At 40.5% G+C, this 24,968-nt stretch overlaps 1 protein-coding gene across 7 annotated transcripts; it reads left to right on the forward strand.

Annotated features, from left to right (window-relative positions):
* The first annotated feature begins 8,174 nt into the window (after positions 1 to 8,174).
* Positions 8,175 to 19,736, forward strand: pax8 (paired box 8). Of its 7 annotated transcripts, none has more exons than XM_010877825.3 (13): positions 8,177 to 8,380; positions 8,870 to 9,026; positions 12,154 to 12,282; positions 12,969 to 13,134; positions 13,366 to 13,563; positions 13,782 to 13,858; positions 14,132 to 14,257; positions 14,788 to 14,957; positions 15,135 to 15,255; positions 15,822 to 16,058; positions 16,364 to 16,465; positions 17,703 to 17,789; positions 18,662 to 19,736. In XM_010877825.3, the coding sequence occupies exons 3-13, from the start codon at positions 12,213 to 12,215 to the stop codon at positions 18,730 to 18,732; spliced, it is 1,425 nt and encodes a 474-aa protein (XP_010876127.1). In that variant the 5' UTR covers positions 8,177 to 8,380; positions 8,870 to 9,026; positions 12,154 to 12,212; the 3' UTR covers positions 18,733 to 19,736. The 7 variants fall into 7 exon arrangements, with proteins under 7 accessions (XP_010876135.1, XP_010876127.1, XP_010876130.1 ...); XM_010877828.3 differs by having other exon boundaries at positions 12,993 to 13,134; XM_010877833.3 differs by lacking the exon at positions 15,822 to 16,058 and having other exon boundaries at positions 8,175 to 8,380.
* The last annotated feature ends 5,232 nt before the right edge of the window (positions 19,737 to 24,968 follow it).

Raw genomic sequence — 24,968 nt, forward strand, 5'->3', positions numbered from 1 at the left:
ACAACATCTAAACAAAGTCTAGCACACAGTTACCGAACATCCTTGAGACAGAGAGAGTGCTTTGCACGGTTGCTATAATTACCAAGCTTGACCTGGGTCAGTGGCTCTAATCTCACTTTCAACCTCATCAAGCAAGATATTGACAACGTGCTTGACGGAGAATTACATGACAATAAAAGCCTAATTACATTGCTATTACTCTAGGCCATTCGTAATTGTCAGACGACGTGTCCACAGGACATCTCGGCAGTAAATTTGTAGGGACTCAGTGTGCGTGGGGAGCACTCTCCCTCTTTTATAATGGGACTCAGTGCATGCATGGCTAATTTGCATATCAAGCACATTCCTGTTTTATGGTGTAGGCCACGGTGATAAACTCGCTGGATTGAGAGAAGAAGACTGACTTCACGACTGTCAACAAACACACACTAACTGCCAGATACATAGTGGACTGCACAAGTACGTCTCTGTATTTGAATGTGTTTAAATGAATGTATCCATATAGCCAGGGAGCTTTCCTCACCATGTGATTTCGGGAATAACTAATGGACATTTGTTCTTTGTCATATATTGTAAATTTCCCTGAAATCCTCTGTGATAGCTAACTGCAAGGTGCAGGAATTAGGGAACACTGCTCAGGCCTGTCTGAAAGGGATTGGGGGTCTTGATGAACCCAAGAGGACCCTCTGGAAGCCCTCACCTGACCCTGTGCCCTCAGGCTCAGGCTATGTGTCAGAACCTCCTGCTTACACATTATGGCTTCATCAACACAGCTGCACCCGCCTCCCGTTGTTATGCCCAACTTCACCTAAGACCTTTCTCTTCCCCATCACACTGAGTGGCTGTGAAATGTGTTTGCAGATTCCTGTATCTTCTTTGGGAACAGCGTTTCAGTCCCACAGTCTTTGGAAAATGTTCTCCGGGTGTCCAGGCTCTGTGGCACTCGCTGGTGTTGTTGTAATATTAAAACTGGGATTTACTTTGCCATACTGCTTCCTGTTCTTTCAAGACATATTCCTACAGAGGGGGCCAACCTGTCAAGCAAAATTGAAAAGGTGTGGAAACTGTATTTGCCCCCCATTAGACCACTGATGATACTCCACTAATTGATTGGATTATGACTTAAGTGACATAAAATATTATCTAGATGAATAATTCTATTATTTTTCGTTAGACTGTAAACGGGTTTGACTATCCATTTGTCCTGTGGTGGTGTAGAGTGTTAGCAGTAAGTGGACCACCTGAACAGAGTTCCCACGAGTCCACTCAATTCCACCCCCCAAAAACACTGGCAACTGTGATGTCAGTCTCCATGGAAACTATTACCCTGACTGACAGGCATGAAGAAGGGCACTACCAATCACTCTGACCATCCAACTCCCCCTTTGCTTATACTTATGTCTATGTCTGTCTGCCTGTCTGTCTGCCTGTCTGTCTGCCTGAGTCTTTCCCGTTGTCTGTCTGTCTGAGTCCCCCTCCCCCCACACACATACTTTACCTGTTTTTCTGTTGTTGGTCTTTCAACATTAATGTATTTTGCATTTGCAAGTCAGCTCTTCTTTGTAAATAGACTATCCCTGATCTTGTTAAATGAATTATTCTCTCTCTCGCATTCATATGTCTTCTTTTCAAAAATGGATTCTGTGGTTAAGGATTCTATTAAGTAGCTGAAGAAACCCCTTGCCCAGACAAATACATGTGGTTAATGAGGTATACATTTTGGAGATTGGGCCTTGAAATTAATTGCAAAATCTCTGAGGGAAAGGTCCACATACTTTCGCAATAAAAACATGCATTAATAAAAAAAGACACTTTGAATAAGCTGCTATGAGCAAGAATACTGGAATTTGATCTACAATAATGCAGGTAGATACTATTCAGTGAGATATCTGCCTCAAGCCTGTGTGTCTGAGAGGAAGAAACAGATGCCTGTCACAACAGACAAGAAAGAAAGAGAGATGGAAAAACAGAAAAAGAGTGATATGCAAAAAGAGAGAAATGGGGTGAAAAGATTGGGCCAAGAAAGGTGGAAACCAAATAGGCAGGATGGCAGGCAGGTAAGGCTCAATGTGGGGCCCCTATACCGCTAATGGCTATTACAGCCTGGGTGCCATTGTGAGATACACAATGGTCATCATGCTGGGATTTTGTGAGGAGCTTGCCAGCAACAGTTATTAGCCCCAAAACCTCAGGGTGAGCAGTCAACAGAGGAACAAGAAGATTTGGGGTGCCAGGGGAAGAGAGGAACAGGGTGTGGGGTCAGGGGTCAGACCCAAAGCGGAAATGGGAGGCACAGGGGGAACAATGGAGGGGGCTGGACTGGGTAGACAAAGCTGGAGGGGGTGACGGTGCACAAAACACAGGAAGATGAGAGTAGAAAGATGGGGACAGAATAGAGGGGTGCCAAAACAGATGGTAATTGGAGGTACGAGAGAAAAGGCAGGAGCCAAAGAACAGGAAAAGACTGCTATTTGCAACATATACATCATGACAGAATCTGTCTGAGAGGGTGGGTACCCAGCTTAATGTGGGTAAATCACATATGGCAATTGGTAACATAGTGTTAATTTATAAAGCCCAACTAAGCATGAATGACTGAATGCATCAATGGTTGCATCAATGACATCTTGTAGTGTTTTGAAGGGGGGGCTCATGCTCTCCTCATGCTGTAGTATAGCAGGCTAATTGTCCCCTAACATTCAATATAAAAGCTTCTGTCATCCTAATTTTATGTAGGCCTAAAATATTAAATGGTTTCCACACGTTAAAACCTGGACTACTTAGTTGCTACATGTATTTTTGGACACATAATCAATTATTAATTACACACTTTTTCAAAACTCCTGAGCTGAATTCAACTGTGTAATGTTTTGCTAGAAACCCCAAAACAAGTCTGTTTTGGTCATGTTTGTAAGCAATGTCCCTGTAAACAAGCATTACCTAGCCATGGTGAGCCTCCAACCGTTTGGATTTCATTTTCTTATTCCTTAGATACATGGCTTTGTCTATTCATTCAATTGGCTACATTTGTCCTTATCTTAATTTTGACCTATGTTTTAATTAAAATGTATTTCTTTAACACAGATTTGATCTTTAAAGAAATATTAAATCAAAAGTACGTTTTGGGACATCAGGAAAAATAGACGTCGTAAAAGGGTGTAGATGTGGTGTATGTCGTGAAATATGTATGCTGAGGGAATTGTTACTCAACCCCGGTAGAAATTGCTAGGTTTTGACAAAACCAGGGAAAAAAGTGTTTGTGAAGGGATATGCTTAATGGAATCATCAATATTGAAGCGTTTCTTTAGCTATTATGATCTAATTATCTGGCTCATCTCGAATCGCTGACCACAAAGAGACAAGCGTAAGGGTAGATTTATAAAAGTTGCTATTAAGTGGGCTTTAACATGAGGCCATTCATCTTGTAGAGCGTGCGGAGTGACAAGAGGAGCGGCGTGGAGCAAGAGGAGGCAATGCATCACGCAGAGAGCGGGACGGGAAACGCGCGCGTGGAGTAATCAGCGAATCAGACACAGCGAATTCACTTTTCCCTCACTTCGCTTGCACCTCTGCAGGTGGAGAGACATGACAAGAAGACAAAACGGTCCTCACTTTGGTTTCTGTAAAGTAGGCCTAGTTTGACAACAATTGTTCTATGGAAAAGTTAAGTTATATTAATATAAAAACAATAGGTAATTGATATTTATGAGGAAAACAAGACAAAATTAGATTGATCCCGCCTTCTCTATTAGCCTACATAACGTTGCGTCAGCCCTTAACCTCTATCTTCTAGATTAATTCATTTTGTTACCGAATTAAGTTTTTATGATAGTAGAGTCTCTGCACATGCTTTCAAAATGATAACTGTTATAGGTAAACGAGTATAGGCTGAGCATTAGACTTTCTACCTTTCAACAGTTCGCACATATTCAGCTCTAATTATTTTGAAAAACGGTAGTTGGTGTGATATTTTTAGTTATGATAGCCTGTAGGGTTATAAGTGGTTAATCAGTTTCCTATTCGTAGCCGATATTTTGGAGCATAATTGATGCTCCTTTCATGACCCTTTGCCCTGTGGTTGGCACCTGTCGCCCCGGGGTCTAAACTTTGTTGCAGGTCCCGAATTGGCCGGGGAAACTGAATCCGGAGGACACCCTTCTGAACCATCAACAAGACACACCCGACACATTCGGGCGTGAATCTTATTTGGCCTCATGTCCCAACAACGTAAAATAGTATAACCTAATCTGGGTAAGAGAGCGATTGTGATATCCATGTTGGATGTTGGAAGCAAGAGAAAAGGAATTAAATTAATGGTCTATTGCCCGTAGGGAAAAGTGGTACAATTCAAAGTATAGGTGTCGGTAATTCAGGAAACGTAAATTACTGTGGCAGTTGAGAAATATTGCTGTCGTATGAGGTGAGCATTGTGAAAAAATGACTTTTAGCAAAATGGCACATTTAAATGGCACATTTTCACGTGTCCTGTTTTCACAATACTCCAAACGTGTCCCATTTACAAACTACTTACCGATAATTTCAAATTAAACTTGAATACTACTTTTTATTTAATAGATTTTAATGATCTGAAGGCGACATAAATATATCAGTAACCTTTAAGGGCACCCAGTTTGTTAACGGTGGATTCATTTACGAAAAACGGAGCATCTATGGACTGACGATACTGCTATATATAGCATATATAGCATATATATATATATATATATATATATATATATTATATACATATATAATTATATTTTTTATATATATATATATATATATATATATATTTGAACTTGAACTATATATATTTATATATATATATATATTTATATATATATATATATATATACACACACACATACATCATTTTATTTTTTCCTACCAAGAATTATTCCTGAAGGTGTTGGGTGACTGTGGCTATAACCAACCACTATTCTAAAGATGTATTTTTCTTTGATCAGTGTATGTTTTTTTCTTTTCTTTTTCATTTTACTTTATAACTGGCTCCACCGGAGCGCTAAGTTTATTGTGTCGGTCCATTCTGGAGTCAAATCGCATAAGCGCTTGAGAATATCCTCTGGCGAAATGCTTTTCACCATTGCTTGTTGACAACCAAGTATTAGGGTGGTTCTGAACTGCATGTCATGCACTGTACAGAATGAGCAGCACAGAGAGAAAAATATGATAGTTGTTTTATAATGTCTTGCAGAACAAGGGAAGTATGGGCAACATATTAATAGGCCTAATCAATCAGATGATAAATTAAACTGGCTTGTTGATATTTTCTGGATGGAATGCTTTCACACATTGCTCCGAGTTTATTTAACACCAGAAAGATTAATTTCTTCGCCTGTACTCTTTATTTGAATTAGTCATTTGCTTCAGGTTTTATTTCGATTTGATTATTTATTATGGAAAAAAGTTAGGAGAATGATGTGAATTTTAAAAATATTGTAGATTATTTTATACTTATAATTGATATAAATTATTATAACAAAACATAAATATTACCATTATAATAATGTGTGTAAATATTCAATTAGACTTTTAAAGTTTTTTTTTCCAAGTTCTCCCTAGTTCTCTATCTCTTTATTTTCATCCTGCTCAATGTTACTTCAGGCCTTGTAATTAAGGCTGAAGTCTTAACATTTGAAGATGAGAATTGGATGACAAAACTGAATGTATATAACAGCACTTGAAGTAGCCTAGATATCATACTATATCCATTGTAAGGATTTCTTTTATTTTTTTATTGATGATGGCTACCTATATGACCCAGTAATATAAGTGCCATCGGGTATATTAATGCAACCTGCGTACCCAAGAGCAGTAAAATTACAAACCTGTAATTAAACATTACTAATATGTATACCTCGGATCTAGATACCCATCTAGAAGTTTTAATCCCTTGTTAAACTCGCAATAACCTCTGTCTTCCCTGTTTCTACAGTATCTCTCTCATCCCTCCCCAGGCAATTGCCCTTCGCTCTGTCTATCCACTTTACAGAGGAATTCTCAGCTTCCATTTAATGTTATTCGTTCTTGTCCCATCGACCTTTTTATTTATTTCAAAACACTCGCCCTTTTGTCCTGGAGCTGCACTGTAATGGTATTTACATTATACGACGGGCCGGGGAAGATTGAGAATGACTTCACCAATTGCCTAATGAGATAAGGTTTTGAGGTGCATTGACCAATAATGTTACATTGTTTGCCGCGCACAAGGTTCTTCTCTCTTCTCAGAATCGTAATCTCTCAACTAAGAGGCCTATAGGTCAATCAAAGTTTCTATTAGATTTCTTGAAAGGACTCTGCTTGCTGCAGAAATACATTGGCTCGTTTTTTAAACACCAATTTTCATGGCAATATTTTGAACTTTTGAATACATAGGCCATCATGTCTTTCTGGCAAAATTGTAAAACAACTTTGTAATGGTGCCACGAGCCATATGGTTAAATAGACCATGTTTTCTGTGGGGCAGACAACACTGTGGCCATATTAGGCGACGTGGGGCCATAAACGAGAGTCGTTAGAGGTGTTATGTTGTTTTACAAGCTCGTGAGAACAACATTAACAGTGTAGGAACGCGGAGGGGCACCGACACCCTGTTGCGAGAAACAACGCGCACAGTTTATAGAGCCCACTCATTTCGATTAAGTGGTGAATGGATAAAATAAGCTGAAGGCATTCAATACACACAATCAGAACGTCTTCACTATTTCATCAGTATGTGAAACAGAACAGACTCGGGATGTTCAGATGTGATGTCTGAACAATGTAAATTGTTTGTTTCCGTCTATAGTTGATTAACCATTTAAACAAAAATACCCACAGATTAGTTGTTATGTAATTAAGTGATGAGACATTCAGAAATCTACCTTCTTGATGGTAACTGAATTCGAACAAGTTCGTGAGGCGCTTACAGGGATATAACAATCTATGTAACACTGTCTGACCTACAACTTAACAAACCACAGAAAGTAATCTTAGGGCAGTTGGGTGAAAAGTAATAATACTCTACATTAATGTAATCCCATCAGGTTATAGGACCGATTTTTACTTACTGAAGGAGGCGGTTATTTTAAAAATGTGTTGTAGCCTTCAGGATTTACCCGTGCATCTGTCAATGTGTATAAGAAATAGTGGTTATGTTGTGATAATGCTATATTAATAACTATAATAATAGGCATAATGATACAATACTATGCCCACTGTAACTACATCATTATTGAAGAGCTATATCAATAAATACAATTGCAATCTGAAAAAAGTTTTCTAATAGAGATGTTGATTCTTGATATGCAACATCTTTTAGGCCTGAATGCAGTAGTATTCGGACAGTAGGGCATTGTTATGAGCAAAGTTGAAAGCCTATATTGCAACCGTTTGATCCTTTATTTCCTTATTGAAGTGGTCTGAAACCAATATATATATATATATATATATATATATATATATATATATATATATAATCTAGTACATATTGTGTATATATGTAGGGCACAAACTCGAAAGCAATCTTCTGATTTGAAAATAATATCTACAAAATATAAGCTTTATACCCATTACATTTACTACTGCCGTAATCTTGAGAGATGCACTGGAGTAATAAGGATTACATTCGTTGTTCAAGAGCACTACAACAGGTTGTTCGCGGTTTCGGTTTGGGGATTCAAACCAACGACCTTGGGTTACAAGCCCTTGTTTATCTACCTCCGTGTCGTAGGCCTATTTCTTGTACTAATTGGATCATTCAAATAATGGGACATATAGGCTCTCGTGTGATAGCCGAAATTGAGACAGATCACAACAAATCAAGTGCCGAAGTGTGTGTGAAACCGGTGTACTCCAAATGAACCTGCATTTTCAGACCCCCGGAAATCGTGTCACATCGTGTACACAATCTAATCAAAGCGAAGCTGTCGCTGGGGGTGAATGAAAACAAACCGGTTCCTTGACGAGTGTTTCCGTAAACGTTGCTGTTTCACTCAGTCAGTGTGTTGTTGGGTGAAATGCCACTCAAAAAAAAATCAGTCATCCATGTGGCTTTGGGAAGGGTGACACCCTGTTTTCAAATAGCCACACCTCACCCATCGTTCTACTGCACCCCCTCCACTACATCATCCAATGGCCTCGACGCATCGTCTCTGCTGCGCGCCTCCGAGAGCGTCTGTTGGATAAAACCTCGCACGATAGCCTATTAGTAGTAGGTCCTAAACAGCTACACCGTCTCTGACTGTTGAGAGCATCATACCACACGCTTTATCAAAGATTAAATTGGATCAACCCGGCCGATGGTACATGTTCTCCAGTGTGATCTAGCATTGGATAATAATAAGGATATCTGTCCGGACCTTTAATCTGCAAGACGAAGGTAATTCTTGACACAAATGAGGTACTTTTGATACCAAACGCAATGTTCAAAAGGCTATTCAGGTGACAAATCATTGTGTTGGCAAATGTGAATGGTTGTTGAAATATTTAACAAGTGTTGTAAATGTGTAATAGTTTAACAATGAGCACTGTATTAGCTATTGTTTTGTTTTTATTGAGTTCGGTTACATTTGCTGAGTTGTGTGGGAGAGTATTCCCAACAGATCCAAGGCTGTTAGCCTGCTCGTTATTGTCTACGATAAGCAGTGAAATTCGTTTTTTGTTTTGGTTTATAATAAAGGCATTTGTTTATATTTTTGAATAAGAGGGGCGGCGGGGGCGCAGGACTTAATATAAAAACTGAAACGCGGGCATTAATAGCCCATATGCTATTGCAATAATATGGGACACTATGGCACACTAAAGAAACAACATCACCAAACGGTATTCATAAGAACCCGTTATTAACTATTACAATGTCCTCTTGCAGCGCATTTAAGAGTGCACTCAGGAACACATTCATGCCAAGCGAGGCCCCATGGACTAAAAACATCTAATTAACTCGGAGAAAGCGTGGACCCTCTTACATTTGGCAAGGACACCCAACGAACAAGACCTCAGAGATATGTCCAACACCACCGGACGAGGTAAAACACAAGATCTGAGACTCCATTCCCTCCTATTCTATAGTATTCTGGCCGATAAAGAGAGGATAAAGCATGGATTTGTTTGCTATCAAATGTAGCCTAAATAAATATAATCTAAAAAGATTTTTGTCGGACATTTTCACCAAAAACTGAAATAATTCATCAATTTTAACAATGGAATTACAAAAGCAAGGGGGAAAATGCAGTATAAAGTATAAACATAACAAAATGTACTTTGACAAAAATCAGCCTTCATTCAACTAGTTAATGTTCATGTTTTGACAATTAAATCACTTTATACTGTCTTTATTTTCTGTCAAGGATAACTAAAATTGTTCGTCGGGATCTCTAAAGTCATAAAAACTGACAGCTTTTAAAGTAATTGCTTACAATGCTGATAATTTGGCCTGCGGGTGCCTTGAATTAGAAAAAAACTGAATATTGTTTGTCGTTTCATTCTCTAATAAATTATATCCAATAAGGACTAATAACAGAACCAGGTTATGTCGTGTTAGAGTAGGCCTGTATTATACCTACAAATTCTAAATACTATCTTAGTTTCAATTTCCATTTCATTTGAAGGATGTTCAAATGCATACGGAAATGTGTCTCTGTATCAGAGCAGAGCAAATAACCTACAGCCTATGTATTACAACTTAACGTGCCCTGTACACATTCGCTTTTTCAAGATTTGTTTTCTTTATTTCAGAGGGATTTTTAAATTAAAGTTATAATATTAATGAATGAATGAAACGTTAAAAAAGGTAACTATCACTGATTATATGTTGTTATAATTTGTATGTGTTTTTTATAGGCCCAGAAAGCCAGGGTGAACTTATAGATTTTCCTTCTCCGGTCGAAGGTTTGGGAAGTTAATTGACGTTAGTTTAGCTGTCAGACATAGATTTGGGCCAAGCCGTGGTCATTGTCACTTCAATTGCTTCAACGATGGAACGGTGTGCAACTGAATGGTATGGCTTGTTTATGTTTCACCCGGTCTACCTCGCAGCATAAATTATGGCACACTCTGGTCACCTTGTACGCGCCATTTTCTTTCATGTTCTTGTAGCAGCCTCTATCAGAGTTATATAAACTGTTCAGAAGTTGCACCTGAGACGGTTTGGGGTTATGGCTCTAGCCTAATCACGTTGCTTGAAAAGTTGACATAAATATTATTGGAGAATAATACAGTCTACCATGTTGTCGAATGTAGACTATCGATTTCGAATTCAGTGGTTGACAAATACATTATGGTCTGTGATAGTTGAAGAACAAACAGCTTGTGTGAAACATAAACATAAGGGATATTGTAATTTTCATGTTAATCAAGCAAGGCTGGAACAAACATATAATTAATAATAAATAACGGAAAATAAATATTCGAAATTCTAATCTGGGCCTCACTTGATCCCATAACCTAATGGGATGTTAAAGAACAAGGGTGTAATGTAGGGAAAACCCGCAGTGTTGCAGGAATTCTGCATTGTCTAACTTTTGTAGAACCGTTTCATTTGAGTGAGAGGTCCTGCTATATTTCGCATAGTCTTACATTTGATTTAATATTGGGAAACAAGTAAAACACATTTTAAAAACTTGTTTCAGTTATGCTAGATATTTGCTGGGTCATTTTGAGGGCTCCAAAATGTTCAATTAACATTTTTAGTTTTAAACCTAATCTCCACCCGGTAGGTATTTAACATTAGGCCGAGTTCACTCAGTTCTAGAAGCAATAAAACTATATATTTTACCGAGGTAAAATAAGTTTGAATCCATTTTGAAGATTAAATTCATGAATGGCATTCTTTCAAAGACAAAATCCTAAGAAAAAGTAACCGCATCGTTAGAAATTACTAGTAGCCAAAATGGAGACAGTGTTGGCTATGTGCAAAAAAGGACTTACGAGTGATTTGTTTGTTTATTTGTGTGTGTGTGTGTGTGTGTGTCAGAAGAGAGATGGAGAATGCGCGCGCACGTGTGTGTATATGCGTGTGTTTATTCCCTTGGGGTTGCTCGGCTTTAATATCCTGCAGGTTGGTGAAGCTTGGCGGGGAGATTTTTACACACTCCGCTAGCACCGTTAATAGTGCTCCCAGCCCAGCCTGGTCCGGCCTCCGTTTGATGTGGAAATGAAAGCTGGGAAAGGGCTAAGGAAAGAACGAGCATAGGAAGCTGCTGAATGGGTTAAATTAAAAGCAATGGGATTCTTACAAAGTCACTGATGCAGTCCATAGAAAGACAGAGGAACTGCTGACAAATTTCCAAATGCAATAGCAAAACCTATTCCAATCTGCATTCCCAGTCCCCACAAAGCATCATTCGATTTTTGAATATTGTAAATTAAAATTGTTAACTGTTACTCAAACAGGCATTCCCTGGTGTAGGCCTCTTCATTTCTGCCTAGACGCAAGGGATTATGTTCTGTTACGAATGCATATTCGCATAATCGGAAGTGTAATGGTGAAACATTAGAATTAAATCGGTAAATTTTTCATACGAATATCAACAAATCCCTAATGTTCAAATACTGACGTTGAACACATTTACTGCATAGCCTACGTAACATTGTATATACTAACAGATTACCGCCCATCACTTCCTGGGCATTTTACTAAAATAGGCAATATTGTAAATTTTTGTGTTGTTCAGTGTAAATTAGTCTAATAAAAAACGAACAATTTACATGTTTTTCCCTTATTTTATTCTATGCATTTTCTGAAGATGTCAGTTAAAATAACTGGCTTCACTTGGAACTTTGTTGTAGTTGCCCGTCTAGCCTATAAATATTTTTTAATAAGAACTGACAAAATGTTGAGTAAAAAAAGACGAAGAGCGTAAAATAATGACAAGTAACTGAATGTGTTAATTAGGCTATGGAATTGTTGCCTAGACAGTATCATTTCCGTGCATCCAGACTAGAAATTTGGAAACGAATAACCTGATGTTATCGGATTTTTCGTACCGCGCAGCGCCGCAGAATAGGCCTAAATTATATCTTTTACCACTGCCGTATTTTTTTAACTTAAATATAACAAAACATTTCAAGTGACATTTATTTATATCAAAGTTAGGGCAAACTTTCACTGCGAGGAATGACTACCCTGCTCTCGCTGCCTTGTGTGTCCCATAGGAAACCCATACCCGGAGCGAGGAATCTAGAGGTCAGAACCAGGATTGAGAACATCTAGAATGTGGAAGACTTACACAGAGCTGTCTAGACCAGAGGCTGTCAAATTTCTAGCTAGAGCCGACTTAATTGGTCAGTTAAACTTTTTTTCCACTCTTTTACAACAACACTGAATTATGCATGATAAGATGACAAAATATATTCTTACATGTGCATCATTCACATTGCTGAGGTCATCATTTTGCGCTTTAGTTTGGTTTACAGTATATTTCAGTGTTTTTTTTAAATCCAAGGTATGTCAGTATAACCCACATGCAAATCTGACATCACAAAACATGCGGCTCCTCAACATAAACTCAAAATAATAATTTAAAACCATGCACCTGAAAAAATTCCATGTAATAAATGTCCATATGCAGGTTCTTGGCCTACCCAATTTTGTTGAGGCATCACAGAGATAATAATGTGTTTCACTGATGTGATGTGCTCAATGTTTTCACCAGGTTCAATTACATCTTCTCTTGGAAATCCAAATAATTCACCTTTACGTTCTTCGACTCGTTCTGAGAAGAATTTTACCTTTGAATGTCTAAACAATGGCATTTATTTAAATAAATACATTTAATCTCTATACCTGTCTGCAGTAAAGCCCTGTCTCAGACCAAACAAATAGCCTGAAGTAAAACCAGCTCCTGAGTCAGTCTTCCCTGTGTGTAGATCCTCTGTGTGCGGTAGTACTGTGTGTGGTTGGTAGCGTGGGTGGTAGTGGGCTCGGGTTCCATGACATTTATGTGTGTTTCATCCCCCTCCTTCCCCAGGTCATGGGGGTCTTAACCAACTAGGCGGAATGTTTGTGAATGGCCGCCCGCTTCCGGAGGTGATCCGGCAGCGCATCGTGGACATGGCCCATCAGGGCGTCCGCCCCTGTGACATCTCTCGCCAGCTCCGGGTCAGCCACGGCTGCGTCAGTAAGATCCTGGGACGGTAAGTAACGGCTAGCACCTTCACACACCAGGGTGACTCTCTTAAAGGCTTCCTGTTGGGTTTGCAAGTTTGCACTTAGACAACAAAACCACGTCTCCTACTGTGAAAACCTCCTGGCTCCACAGAGCACGGCATCGGGCATCGGCAGCAGCTCTTTTGGATCAATAAAAAACGATGACCACCCGCGTTCAATACGTTGCTCTAAACGAACCACCCTTTCTCTGTTGGCAGCTACTACGAGACAGGCAGCATTAAGCCAGGAGTGATTGGGGGATCTAAACCCAAGGTGGCTACTCCTAAAGTGGTGGATAAGATAGCGGAGTACAAGCGGCAGAACCCCACTATGTTTGCCTGGGAGATCAGAGATCGGCTTCTGGCTGAGGGCGTGTGTGACAGCGACACCGTTCCCAGCGTCAGTTCCATCAACAGGTACAGTCTATCCCCTACAGTATGCTATGGGAAACCCCCCCAAAACTTAAGAGAATAGTCCTTCAAGAGATCCGTTTAGTAATGGAGCTATGTGATGAGAAATGCAATAAGTAAAATAAATACAGTGGTAAATTCTGTGATTTGTTTTTTTACTGTTTACCCGTTGGAGTCGTCCAGTAGGTTTTCCACTGTTGTGTAATTACGGCAAATTATTTCAGAATAATCCGAACCAAGGTGCAGCAGCCATTTAACCTGCCTCTGGATGGCAAAGGCCTGAGCCCAGGACACACACTCAGTGAGTCTCTCTAAACAAACACACACACACAAGCACACAAACACAGACACACACAAAAATACACACTCACATCCCCCATGTCATTAACAAGACACTAACACTCCCACACCCTGAGCACAGACACAGGCCTTCGCTAACGCTCAGCATTATGATCTGATCATGTTGGATTAAGCCTAAAGAAACTCCATGCTTAATGGCCCGTAAGATGAGGTGCTAATGGTCAATGATAATATTGGAGTAATAATGGGTCTGTTTCCCGTGTCTGTCTGTCAGTTCCCAGTTCAGCTGTCACTCCTCCCGAGTCGCCTCAGTCCGACTCCCTGGGCTCCACTTACTCCATCAGTGGCCTGCTGGGTATCCCACAGCCCAGCCAGGAGGGCAAGAGGAGCCATGATGACAGTAAGTGCCCCCAGATTCCCATACAATCCCTGATCCTGGTATACTACCCGCCAAATTATTTTGACGCAATTCAGTAAGATTTACTTTCTCAATTGAATTAGTCCTCCTCACGTAATTTATGTACATTCTCAAACTGTCAGGCAATCTAGTGTTCAGAGCGTCTGACCATTAACTATATGTTTTCTAGATCACATCCTTGAGCAGACAAGGTGAAAAACGTGTTGTTCTGTATATGAGCATGATAGTTAACTCTAATTGATCCGGGGTCGCTGTAAAAATGGCTGAACACCTGGCTATGACTCTACTCTCCAAGGTTGTCTCAGGGAGAGTGAGATAAGCTAAACATATTTTCCCAAAAGTGTATATATTACATCTTGTAGATTTCTTAACTACGACAAATATCTGTACCCACCTTCTAATTATCATAGATCCAACAGGATCTCACTCATTCTCTCTGTCCTTACCTCTTCCTTACTCTATCTCATTCTCTGCCCCTGCCTCTCTTTCATCTCTCACTTTGCCTCTCTTAGGTGACCAGGAGAGCTGTAGACACAGTGTGGACTCTCAGGGCAGTGGGGGCGTTCCCAGGAAGCAGCTGAGGCCGGAGCACTTCCCCCCGCAGCACCCAGACTGCGGCTTCGACCGTCACCACTACCCTCCAGACTCCTTCAGCACGGCTGCAGCCAGCAAGACGGAGCAGGTACACAACCCAGCACACAGCCTCAGTACTGGAGCACGGTTCACCTCAGTCGCTCAATCACTGCCGTTAACACAGCTCTCTGTCTTTGTGTCTTTGTGTCTTTGCACTGTCACATTCTCTCCGTGTCACACACACACACACTAATGGATCAATGGTTAACTGTTCTATCCTTCACAGACTTTGTACCCTCTCTCGCTCATCAACGGCAGTCTAGAAGACGGGAAGACAAGCCTCTCATCATCGAGTGCTGCTATTGGTCGGAACCTGGCGGCGCACCAAGGCTACACCGTGGTGTCAGGTAAGAGTCTCGGTGTGCACAAAGACCACAGTCTCGAGGAGATACCGAACACGTGGCCAGACCACATAGCTTTCAGTCAGAATAACTAAAGACCCAATTCACAGACAGGCATGTTGGTAATGTGACAATGCATTCATCATTTGTGAACTGTTTAGGCATGGATCCTCCAAACTGTATAACTTGCATTTGTCATCAGACTGATTGTAGATCTTGATCCCAACCAGCTATCATATCTCTGCAGTGCAGCCATTTTAGCTTGCCGTGCCTGCTGATGCGTTGTACAATTAATTTGGCTTATTATCACGAGCTGCCCAAAGCACCCTTTCAAGTTTAATTTAAAACAGCTGTACAAGATGCGGTGTATGTGTCTCGGCAGCACAGTTCGCAAGCACATCAAACACCATGTTGTACCCATTCACTCATCATTTGTTTCAAGCATTAATTTCAATCGGCTTCTAGGCTATTGCTGCTGTGTATTTGTTTATCCATTTCTTCATATCAGTTAATTCCATTTTACTTCATTTTCTCACCCATCCACAAACCCACCCACTGGCCATGCATCTCAGATCCCCTACAGCCCCTCCCACTTTGTCTGAAACAGGAAATGTCCCCTGAGGTGACCAGCACGAGCCCCTCCCCAAACATGGTGGCCAACTCAGCTTTTCTGGAGCTGCAGTCCATACAGGGCCCTGTCTCTGTCAGTAGCAGCTGCAGCAGCTCCAACCATTTCCCTCATGCATTCAACTCATTCTCCCATCATGCACCAGTGTACGGCCAGTTCAGCAGCCAGTCTCTCATAGCAGGTAATGAAGGATTCATCTCAGTCATTGCCATGCCCCATAAAGGGCTCATATGGACACCTCACCTGCCACAACACACTAAACCCATGTTCAGTACTGTGCTGGAACATCAACTGCTGTCAATAACGGCAGAGTATGGTGGAACAGTTATTGACATGATCTCCTGTACATGACAGATTATTGTGATGTTTGTTGAGCACCACTGGCAGTGCCTGAAATTACGTGTGTATCCAGCTTCTGCGAAGATCCTGCTCTACTACTATGCCCACAGGCTGACAGTGTGTGTGGTCTGTTGTGTTCTGTTTCAGGAAGGGACATGGTCAGTTCGACTCTCCCTGGCTACCCTCCTCACATCCCCTCCAGTGGCCAGACAGGCTACTCATCCTCGGCCATCACTGGCATGGTAGCAGGTGAAACAAATGCCCTGACACTGACAATGACTCAGGCTATGTCTTCCTTTGGTGTTTCAGAGAGTTGCCTCTTCTTGAAACACGTCTTAGTTAAATGTAGTATGTTGTTTTATTTTCGAGCCAATCAGATTTTCCCTTTGGGACGCTGTAACTGAATATGCTACGAGGACAAAGCTTCCCTGTAGACAAAAAGCCAAACATTGAATTGTGGCAAGGCAGTGACCAAAACCAGTGTTAGAAAAGCAAGGATCAGAGGGAGAGAGAGTAGTGCTAGGAGGGAGGATTTGAGATTAACAGGAAGGCATGCTGGTTAATGAGTAGCCTTCTAGACTGGTGAACTACGGAGTGGTCCAGCCAGGGCCCAGGGGGTACAGGGAACAGGCTAGGGGTTCCGCCCTGGTGCCTGCACCCCCACACCGCCCACACCGCCCCTGTGACCACACATCACCATGGGAACCAGGGGCCCCACCAGAAGGAGAGAGAAGGTGGGGAGGGGGGGGGGCACAGGGTGGCAGAGTGGGCCTGGGTGAGAGGGAGAGGAAGAGAGGGAGAGAGAGCATTCTGTGGTGTTTGTGCGTGTGTGTGTGTGTGTGTGTGTCTGTGATGTGCTTTTTTTATTTGAAGTCTGCCCTTCGAAGCGCGAAATGAGAGGGTCTGATTTATTATTTTTCTGGTGGGCTCACTGTGAGGAAGCGTTCATACACAATTACTCACAGAAAGGGGGGGTCTGGGGGTGGTGAGGGATTCAATCCAGCCAACATAATTACCAATTAGATATTGGAATGTTAAAAAAAAGACGAAAAAAAAGACAAGAGAAAGCTTGAAAGGCTAAAGCAGGAAGTGAGGGATAGAGAGGAGAGGAAGGCATTTTGGAGGGAGGGGAGGTGGAAATGCTATAGAGAGGACGCGGAGACTAGCCACACGCACCAATGAGTCGAGGGATTTTACCCCCAGCCATCCACCTGGCTCATAGATTAATGGTTTACAAGCTGCCCTAACCGTTGGTGAATTATGAGCTAAGTCTCAGCAGACGCTGGCAAGAGGATAAACACCCTCAAATGAGGGCAAAAGAACACTTTGAGGAAGACAATGTCTTTATAAATAAAAACATTATGCTTGATAGTCTTTCGTCTGTACAAGAATGCGTGTGGATTTTTTCCCTGAATGATGTAGGTTCCTGCGTAATTGCCTCTACAGTACGTCTGATGTACGTGTTGGTTTTTTCCATGTTCTACAGGTGCGGACTACTCTGGCCAGACCTACACTCACTCCCCATACACCTCCTACAGTGAAGCTTGGAGGTTCACCAATTCTAGCATACTCGGTGAGCAAGGCACAGTGGTGTTCAACGAATCAGACAAATGTATTTTAGTGGACACATGAGTAATGGACCATTCCACACAGGGGCGTATTGTTAAAGCTGAAGTGTTATGATTGAAGCTGATGTGATCTTCATTAAAAAACACGAAACAAGTGTACAGATATTCACCTTGAGTGAATTCTGGACCCAGCTTGCTAAATAACATTTATATGTTCTTGTCTGGTTTAGTTTTTCCATTACAACCATATTTTTTTTACTTGGAAACCTACTGTAAGTTCCATTGATTTTAAGCCTAGTGTATCAATTGTAAATTGGCAAATACAAATCGTCTAAGCAGGAAATCATGTACAGTCAAACATTTGGTTTCAGTCACGTGAAAGAGCAAATTAATCGTGATCTCCCATAGTCCCCATGGAAACCACTTGCCGAGTTACCAGAAGGTGAGCTCTGTAGCACAACTGTATAGTCACGTTCTCTGAACTGACCAGCCTATGAAAACTTGTGTTCTGCTCTGAGTTTCTGGTCACAAGTCAGTATGTCACCTTGAAACAGCTGATTTCACCAGTTATTAACAACACATTATTAATGTGTGTGTGTTCTGAATGCTTAACTATATGCGTAAAACATTCTGTGGTATTTGTTCCATCAAGTAGACCCATACTGTAGTGGAGAGAAGGTTGAAAGCAGGCAGCTTTATTCATGGGACAAACTATCCAAGCAAGGCAGATTTCCATCTGAACCATCTGCTTTTGTCCTGTGGTGGATGGGATAAAGAAAGCCAGCTCTACATTGCATTGTCCCTCAGTAACACCATCAAAGCCAAGCAAAAATTCTACCACAATGGTAAAATCCTTTCTGTCTGTCGCCCCCTGCAGGTTCCCCCTACTACTACGGCTCGGCCTCCCGCACCGCTCCACCACCCACCGCTGCCTATGACCATCTCTAGCTTCCACGGGCCAAATAGTAGCAAGACAACTGAACATGTGGACCAACAGGAAAATGCAGCAAGGGACAGGGAAATGACTGGACTGTCTCCAAATAATGGACAGGGGGAGTAAAGACATTGGAAGGACACTGAAGACTGGACCAGCAATGCTTGAGCATGAACTCATGGACAACTAATGAATTATTTATTTGTTTTGAATGACAGCCTCAACCAGGGTGGCTTTACACGTTTACACATGACATTCTGAACACTAATACATTGGGAGACTGATTTCTGTGACTTTTTCAGTTACAAAGCCCTGAATCTACATCCTGTATCCATTGCTCCAAAGCTGTTGCGCCAAAGACGTTCTAAAATAGCACATTTTGCAACACGCTGTAACTCTGACTTCATGGTGACGTCACAGGATGTGCTATACTGTCACAGTGCAGTAAGTGCTTTTTGTGTAGCTTCGCCTGAATTTGCATCAAGTTTACAACAGTTTTCTACAATTACCCAAATCTCTTTCACATTCTAGTGTCTGTTTTTCAGGGTTTTCTGTTTTGAATTCAAAATTCTGCCTCTTTCAGCTTACCACCTAAAGAAAACCTTCCACATGTTAAATGTAATGTAGTGTCAATAGTCTGGATGAGATATGCATCACACATGTCATCACAGAAAAATGTCCTCATGTCCTTTAAAAGAAAATGTGTTATAAATTGAACTGTCTGATTTAGGCCTACTCTTGTTTGGCAGTATGTATATATTGTAAATGGCAAACTACTCCTGAGAAAGAAATGCAATTTTATCAGAAGGATGATTTGGGGTGGATTTTCTGGGGATTAATGACTTAGTTTCTGAAAAACAAAACAACTTGAAAGATTCTTTTTCTTCAATGATATTTCAATGTTTCGTAAGAACTGTGACAAAACATTTCTTTTCTTATAATGTTATTATTATTATTGAAGATGTAAATACTGAATTTCTAAAGAATTATTTTAATTAAATAAAGCATGACAAAGTTATTTCCATTGCAATTTTTCCCAGCGTCTTTGCAAATTTAGTGATTCATTCAAGTATCTTTAGATTAGAATAAATAACAGTAATTTGCTTAGAATTAACGTATTAAAATATCTCCAAAAGTATTTCCACTCAACTGACTGTTGTGGAATGTGGCAGTAAGTAACAACATAGGCCTACACAAAACACCAGCGCAAGATGATCATTGCATTATAGAGTTCTTATTGTTTAATAATCCCAACACTGGAATGGACGTCACATGAGGGTTTGTAAGTTGTTTCAGTAGCAGTGCATTCATTTGACCTGCAATCTCTTTTGTGAAAATATCTGTTCTGCAATATCTGTTTCTATCTATAAAAACACCATTAATTAAAATGTTTTAATGTCAAATTCTCCGGGGGGTGGGGGGTGGGGATTAATTGACGTCAGCTAACGTCAATTCACGACAAATAAATGTTACCTTGAAATGAGAGATCACACTTAGAAGTTAACAATAATACAGAAATTGCACGTTCATATATTTTTTTCAATCAATTATTACAATAATAGTTAGGCATTCAAAAATTATAATTCGTACAGGTAAACGGGGCCTGTTCTACATACCATTCCTAAAAAGCAGTTTTCAAATTGGAGTAAAAGTGCAGTAGCCTAACTGCTGTCAACATTAATATTTAGGATATACTGTACTGGAAATACTGTATTACACTCTTAACTGACTGCACTTATACTTACATTTTCTGCAACTCAGCAATTTAAGCTACAGGAAACGTAGGACGAAAGCAATGATCCTGAACACACGCGCATCTGTTTAATTTCTTTTTTTATTTTCTGCTTCATGTAGTTTTATTTGCAATTATTTCTCCTCTCTTTGCGGACTAATTATTATACCGCAGTAACGAGGCCACGGTTCGGCGGTGCCACGGCCCACCTGGACCCACCATCGCAGCACAGGCGCGGTTGATGTATAGTCTCTCCACCGGCGCAAACGGCTGATGCTATACCAACCAGACCACACCCCATGATGGTGGAAGTTGAAAAGTAAACCTATACCGCTTACTCACGGTTTGGGAAAAACAGATTAGCCAGGGACATCCTAGAGTTTTCAAATGAGACTTTATCCAGATTTGTCTCAAATTTATTTCGTTTCATTTCAAATGTTGCAAAAGTCCTAGGCCTTTTTGTATATTGGAGATTAATTCGTATATTTACCACTAGCCCAAGAGTTCATATTTAACGTAATCGTACGTTATTCCACACTATTAACCCCTGAATGCGAGCTTGTAAAATGCATTTAAATGTTGGTAATTTAGCAGACGCTGTTATCTAGAACGCCTTACAGATAGTACTGACATCATTTTGCTTACAGTTGCAAATTCAGACAAAGTCCGTTGTGTTGGGCCTACTCTACCTGGCGATTAATAATAATTACATTTAGTTTTATTTTACTTTAGACTAATTCAAATGTAATTATGCCCAAGAGCTTTTCAGACAATGTTGTCAGAATGTAGGCCAGGTCGTCACTGTCATTGTAAATAAGAATTGGTTCTCAATTTAATTAACTGGTAAAATAAATAAAATACCCATCACTGGTCCCTCAAAATCTGAGTGCACTTAACCAAACGAACAATGCAAGAATCTAAGTCTTTACAGTGCACGGTCTCCCTCCTTTCTCCCTCTCTCTTCTCTTCACACCTTTCTGTCCAAGCAGCTACACTCTTCTGTTCACTCTTGTCCTTTCCTCTGTCGTGCCCAGGAGTTACAATACTCCTTTCTTCATTGTTATTCAGGTGAGATGCCCCCTCTGATCAAATGAATCAAACACTTTCTTCATTGTTATTCAGGTAGGAAGCCCCCTCTGATCAAATGAATCAAACACTTTCTTCAGTTCCCCCCACAGGCATGCAGAAACACACATCATATCCACATACAGAGACACAGAGGAGCTTTTAAAACTATATGTCCCCACAGTTTTTTTTTCATGGCAGCAAAACGAGGCAATCCCCCCAAAGCACCAAATTGAAATTCCAAAGCCTCCACGTACAGAGGCAGCTGACAGACTGCCAGGGAAATAATGACAGCAACTGTTAAACATTAACAATCCTGCAGCCAGAGAGTCCAAAACAACATAATACTGCCACAAACAACTGCAACACAAATACTTCATCTCTCACACATATGTGCACGCATACACACACACAAACACACACACTCTCCTCATCCCCAGCCTGGGCTTGGCTCTGGGCAACAGTGGGCCTATTAGTGTTGATGTTTTGGGCCACAGTGCTGCTAGTAATGAGCCCGGCAGCACAATATGGGCACCCGGCCGGAACAGCTGAGGGGAGACAAAGCCAGCAGGATGAGGAGAGCGCTGGGGGCTTGGGATAACTACATTTAACACAGAGGGACAGAGAGGTGTGTGTGTGTGTCTGTGTGCCATAGACATACTGGGACAAACTAAGAGACAGATAGGGGCCCCTGGAGGAGCTGCTGCCAAAAAGGCAGGGCAGAGCGGAGTGTGGCAATCAGTGGAATGACGGGTCAGAGTTGTCCCGCGCCAGTCAACTGGAAACTTCTCCACTTATCTCTGGGCCTGAGACATCGGTGAACCAACTCAGACTCGCAAATAAGCATTGTGCACAGGACAATATTTGTCTGCCTAAATGAAACACAGGCTGCTGTTGTTAAATGGCAGGGCTGCAAGGTTGCACTGAGTTCCTCGGACGCTTCTATGAGGACAGGCCTTTGTGTTTCAGAGAAAAGCACTTAACCCAGATTGTGTAAGTAAACACATCACTTTTATTAATTGATGTGAACAGAGTAAGGGTCATTAATGTGAGCTCTGTTGGTCTGTTACATAAATGTTCCTCCTCTTCCAGTCTAATGTAAATCATTTAAGTCATTTAAAATGAGCTCATTGGCTGGGAAATTACATTTTCATATCAATTATAATACAGAGCTTTTTGAAAGTATTGTATCCCTCAACTTGTTGTGTTACATCCCAGATGTAGTGTCATTCATCTTTTTTAACCAAGTACAGTGCCCTCCACTGGTATTGGTGCCCATGGTGAATATGAACAAAACGAGCTATGAAAAAAACCTCTGGAAGTCAATCCTCCTGATCTTTCATTCCAAATATTAACAAAAATGTACCCTTTCCATAAAGTAAAACAAAAAGAAAAAAATCATTCTTATCATAAAACAAATACTTATCTCAAATATGGTTCACAATTATTGGAACCCTTCATTTAATACTTTGTGCGACCTCCCTTTGCCAACAGCTCTGAGTCCTGTCTGATAATGTGTAATGAGTTTGGAGAACACATGGCAAGAGATCTGAGACCATTCCTTCATACAGAATCCTAGATCCTTCAGATTCTGTGGTCTATGCTTGTGGACTGTCCCCTTCAGCTCATCCCACATGTTTTCTATGGGGTTTAGGTTAGGGGACTGGGATGACCGTGGCAAAACCTAGATTCTGTACTCAGTGAACCATTTTTGTGTTGATTTTGAGGTGTCCTTTGGATAATTGTCCTTCTGGAAGATCCGACCACTACCCAGTTTAAGCTTCCTGGCAGAGGCAGGCAGGTTTTGATTTAATATCTGCTGGTGCTTGATGGAGTCCATGATACCATGTATCCTAACAAGTTGTCCTGGGCCTTTGGGAGAAAAACAGCCCCACAACATCAAAGATCCACCACCTTACTTCATAGTGGGGATGAGGTACTTTTTTGCATGACTATGTTTCTGCCCACGCCTAACCCACCTCTGGTGTTTGTTTCCGAAACAACCTCAAGACCCAAATAACATCTGCAATTTTCCAGCTGTGATACTTCATTGGACACTCGAATCATCCTCCCAATTGTAGTTGGGGTCAATATAGACACACGGCCCCTTCCAGGCCGATTGTTAATGACTCGAGTTGCTTTAAATTTCGTAATTATTGCCATGATAGTAGACATTTTCTTCAGGCTATTTTCCTCTAGCCATTATCGTATTTTGACTGCACAACAACCTTTTGTCACATGTCATTACTGTATTGTCATTTCTTTAACAGAGTGATGGATGACTGTGAGATTTTAGCCAGTGTGTCACCTCATATTTCTATCCCAGAAAAACAGGAAGTCATTGCTTACCACTTAAGTGTTCCTAATCACTCAGGTGAGCTAAAAAACCTAAAACATCTATAGGAATAATAGGAATAATTTCTAGGGTTGCCAAGAATTGTGGAACATGTTTTGGAGAGAAAAATATTTATTTATTTTGTTTCACGTTCCCCCCACAATCATTTCAGTTCAATTAAAGGTTAGATTCATGTGAAATATTTTGGAATTAAAAATATATAGAAATAAATAGCAAATATTTTATTCTTCACAGCCTGTTCTACTAATATTTACCAAGGGGTGCCAATATTACTCGAGGGAACAGTAAATATGATAAAAACCCCATTTTATTTCATATTCAATTATTGGGTTAACAACCATGCTGAGGCACAGAACAACAGATTTTTAAATTTGGGAATTAGAATCAGTAACGTTTTGTTTACTGGTACAACACTGATGAACACCAGGCGTAACTGCCCTGTCACTAATATACACACCACATCCCCAAATCAGTGGACATTTGTTTCATTAATTCATTTATGTAAAGCAAAAATGCCAATAACTATTCAACCCCTATTGTATCAAGCTTAAATACACATAATCCTTTACTTCATAAATCCAATAATAAGTTGCATGGACTCACTGTTTGTGCATTAAAAGTGATTAACATCATTTGAATGATTATCCCAACTCTGTTGCCACACATGATTTTTTTTTTTAGGTCCCTCAGTTGAGTTAATTTTAAACAAAGATAAAGAAAAATCATAGATTCAGGAATTTTTTTCAACACCTCACCAAGGGTAAATGGGTAAACTGGTAAATTGGTAAATGGTAAATTGGTAAATGGGTAAACCTTTAAAAAATATACAACATTTTGTCCTGAAATCAGGACAAATTCTTTACGACACTTCATTGAGTGCCGCTCCAAATATTTTTAAACACAGCGGTGGCTGTATTATGCTATAGATATGCTTGTCATCTGCGACATATCAGAGCGCTTAAATGTATTTTTTTGTGAACAAAAGATAACAAAATCCATTTGAATCACACCTTGTCATGAAAAACAACGTAGGAAAAAAAAGGTTTGAATAGATGTTGAAGGCATGTTATCTCCTCTTTGTCAAAGTCGACCTGAGA

This window comes from Esox lucius, chromosome 14, assembly GCF_011004845.1.
Source record: "Esox lucius isolate fEsoLuc1 chromosome 14, fEsoLuc1.pri, whole genome shotgun sequence".
Classification (NCBI taxonomy): domain Eukaryota; kingdom Metazoa; phylum Chordata; class Actinopteri; order Esociformes; family Esocidae; genus Esox; species Esox lucius.

Bases quoted from the DNA above. Each gene is read 5' to 3' on its own strand.
- pax8 (XM_010877825.3), top strand. From the start codon at position 12,213: ATGTGGAAGACTTACACAGAGCTGTCTAGACCAGAGGCTGTCAAATTT. The intron at 12,283-12,968 runs GTCAGTTAAACT...CTCCTTCCCCAG, and splicing joins AGCTAGAGCCGACTTAATTG to GTCATGGGGGTCTTAACCAA. The intron at 17,790-18,661 runs GTGAGCAAGGCA...CGCCCCCTGCAG, and splicing joins CACCAATTCTAGCATACTCG to GTTCCCCCTACTACTACGGC.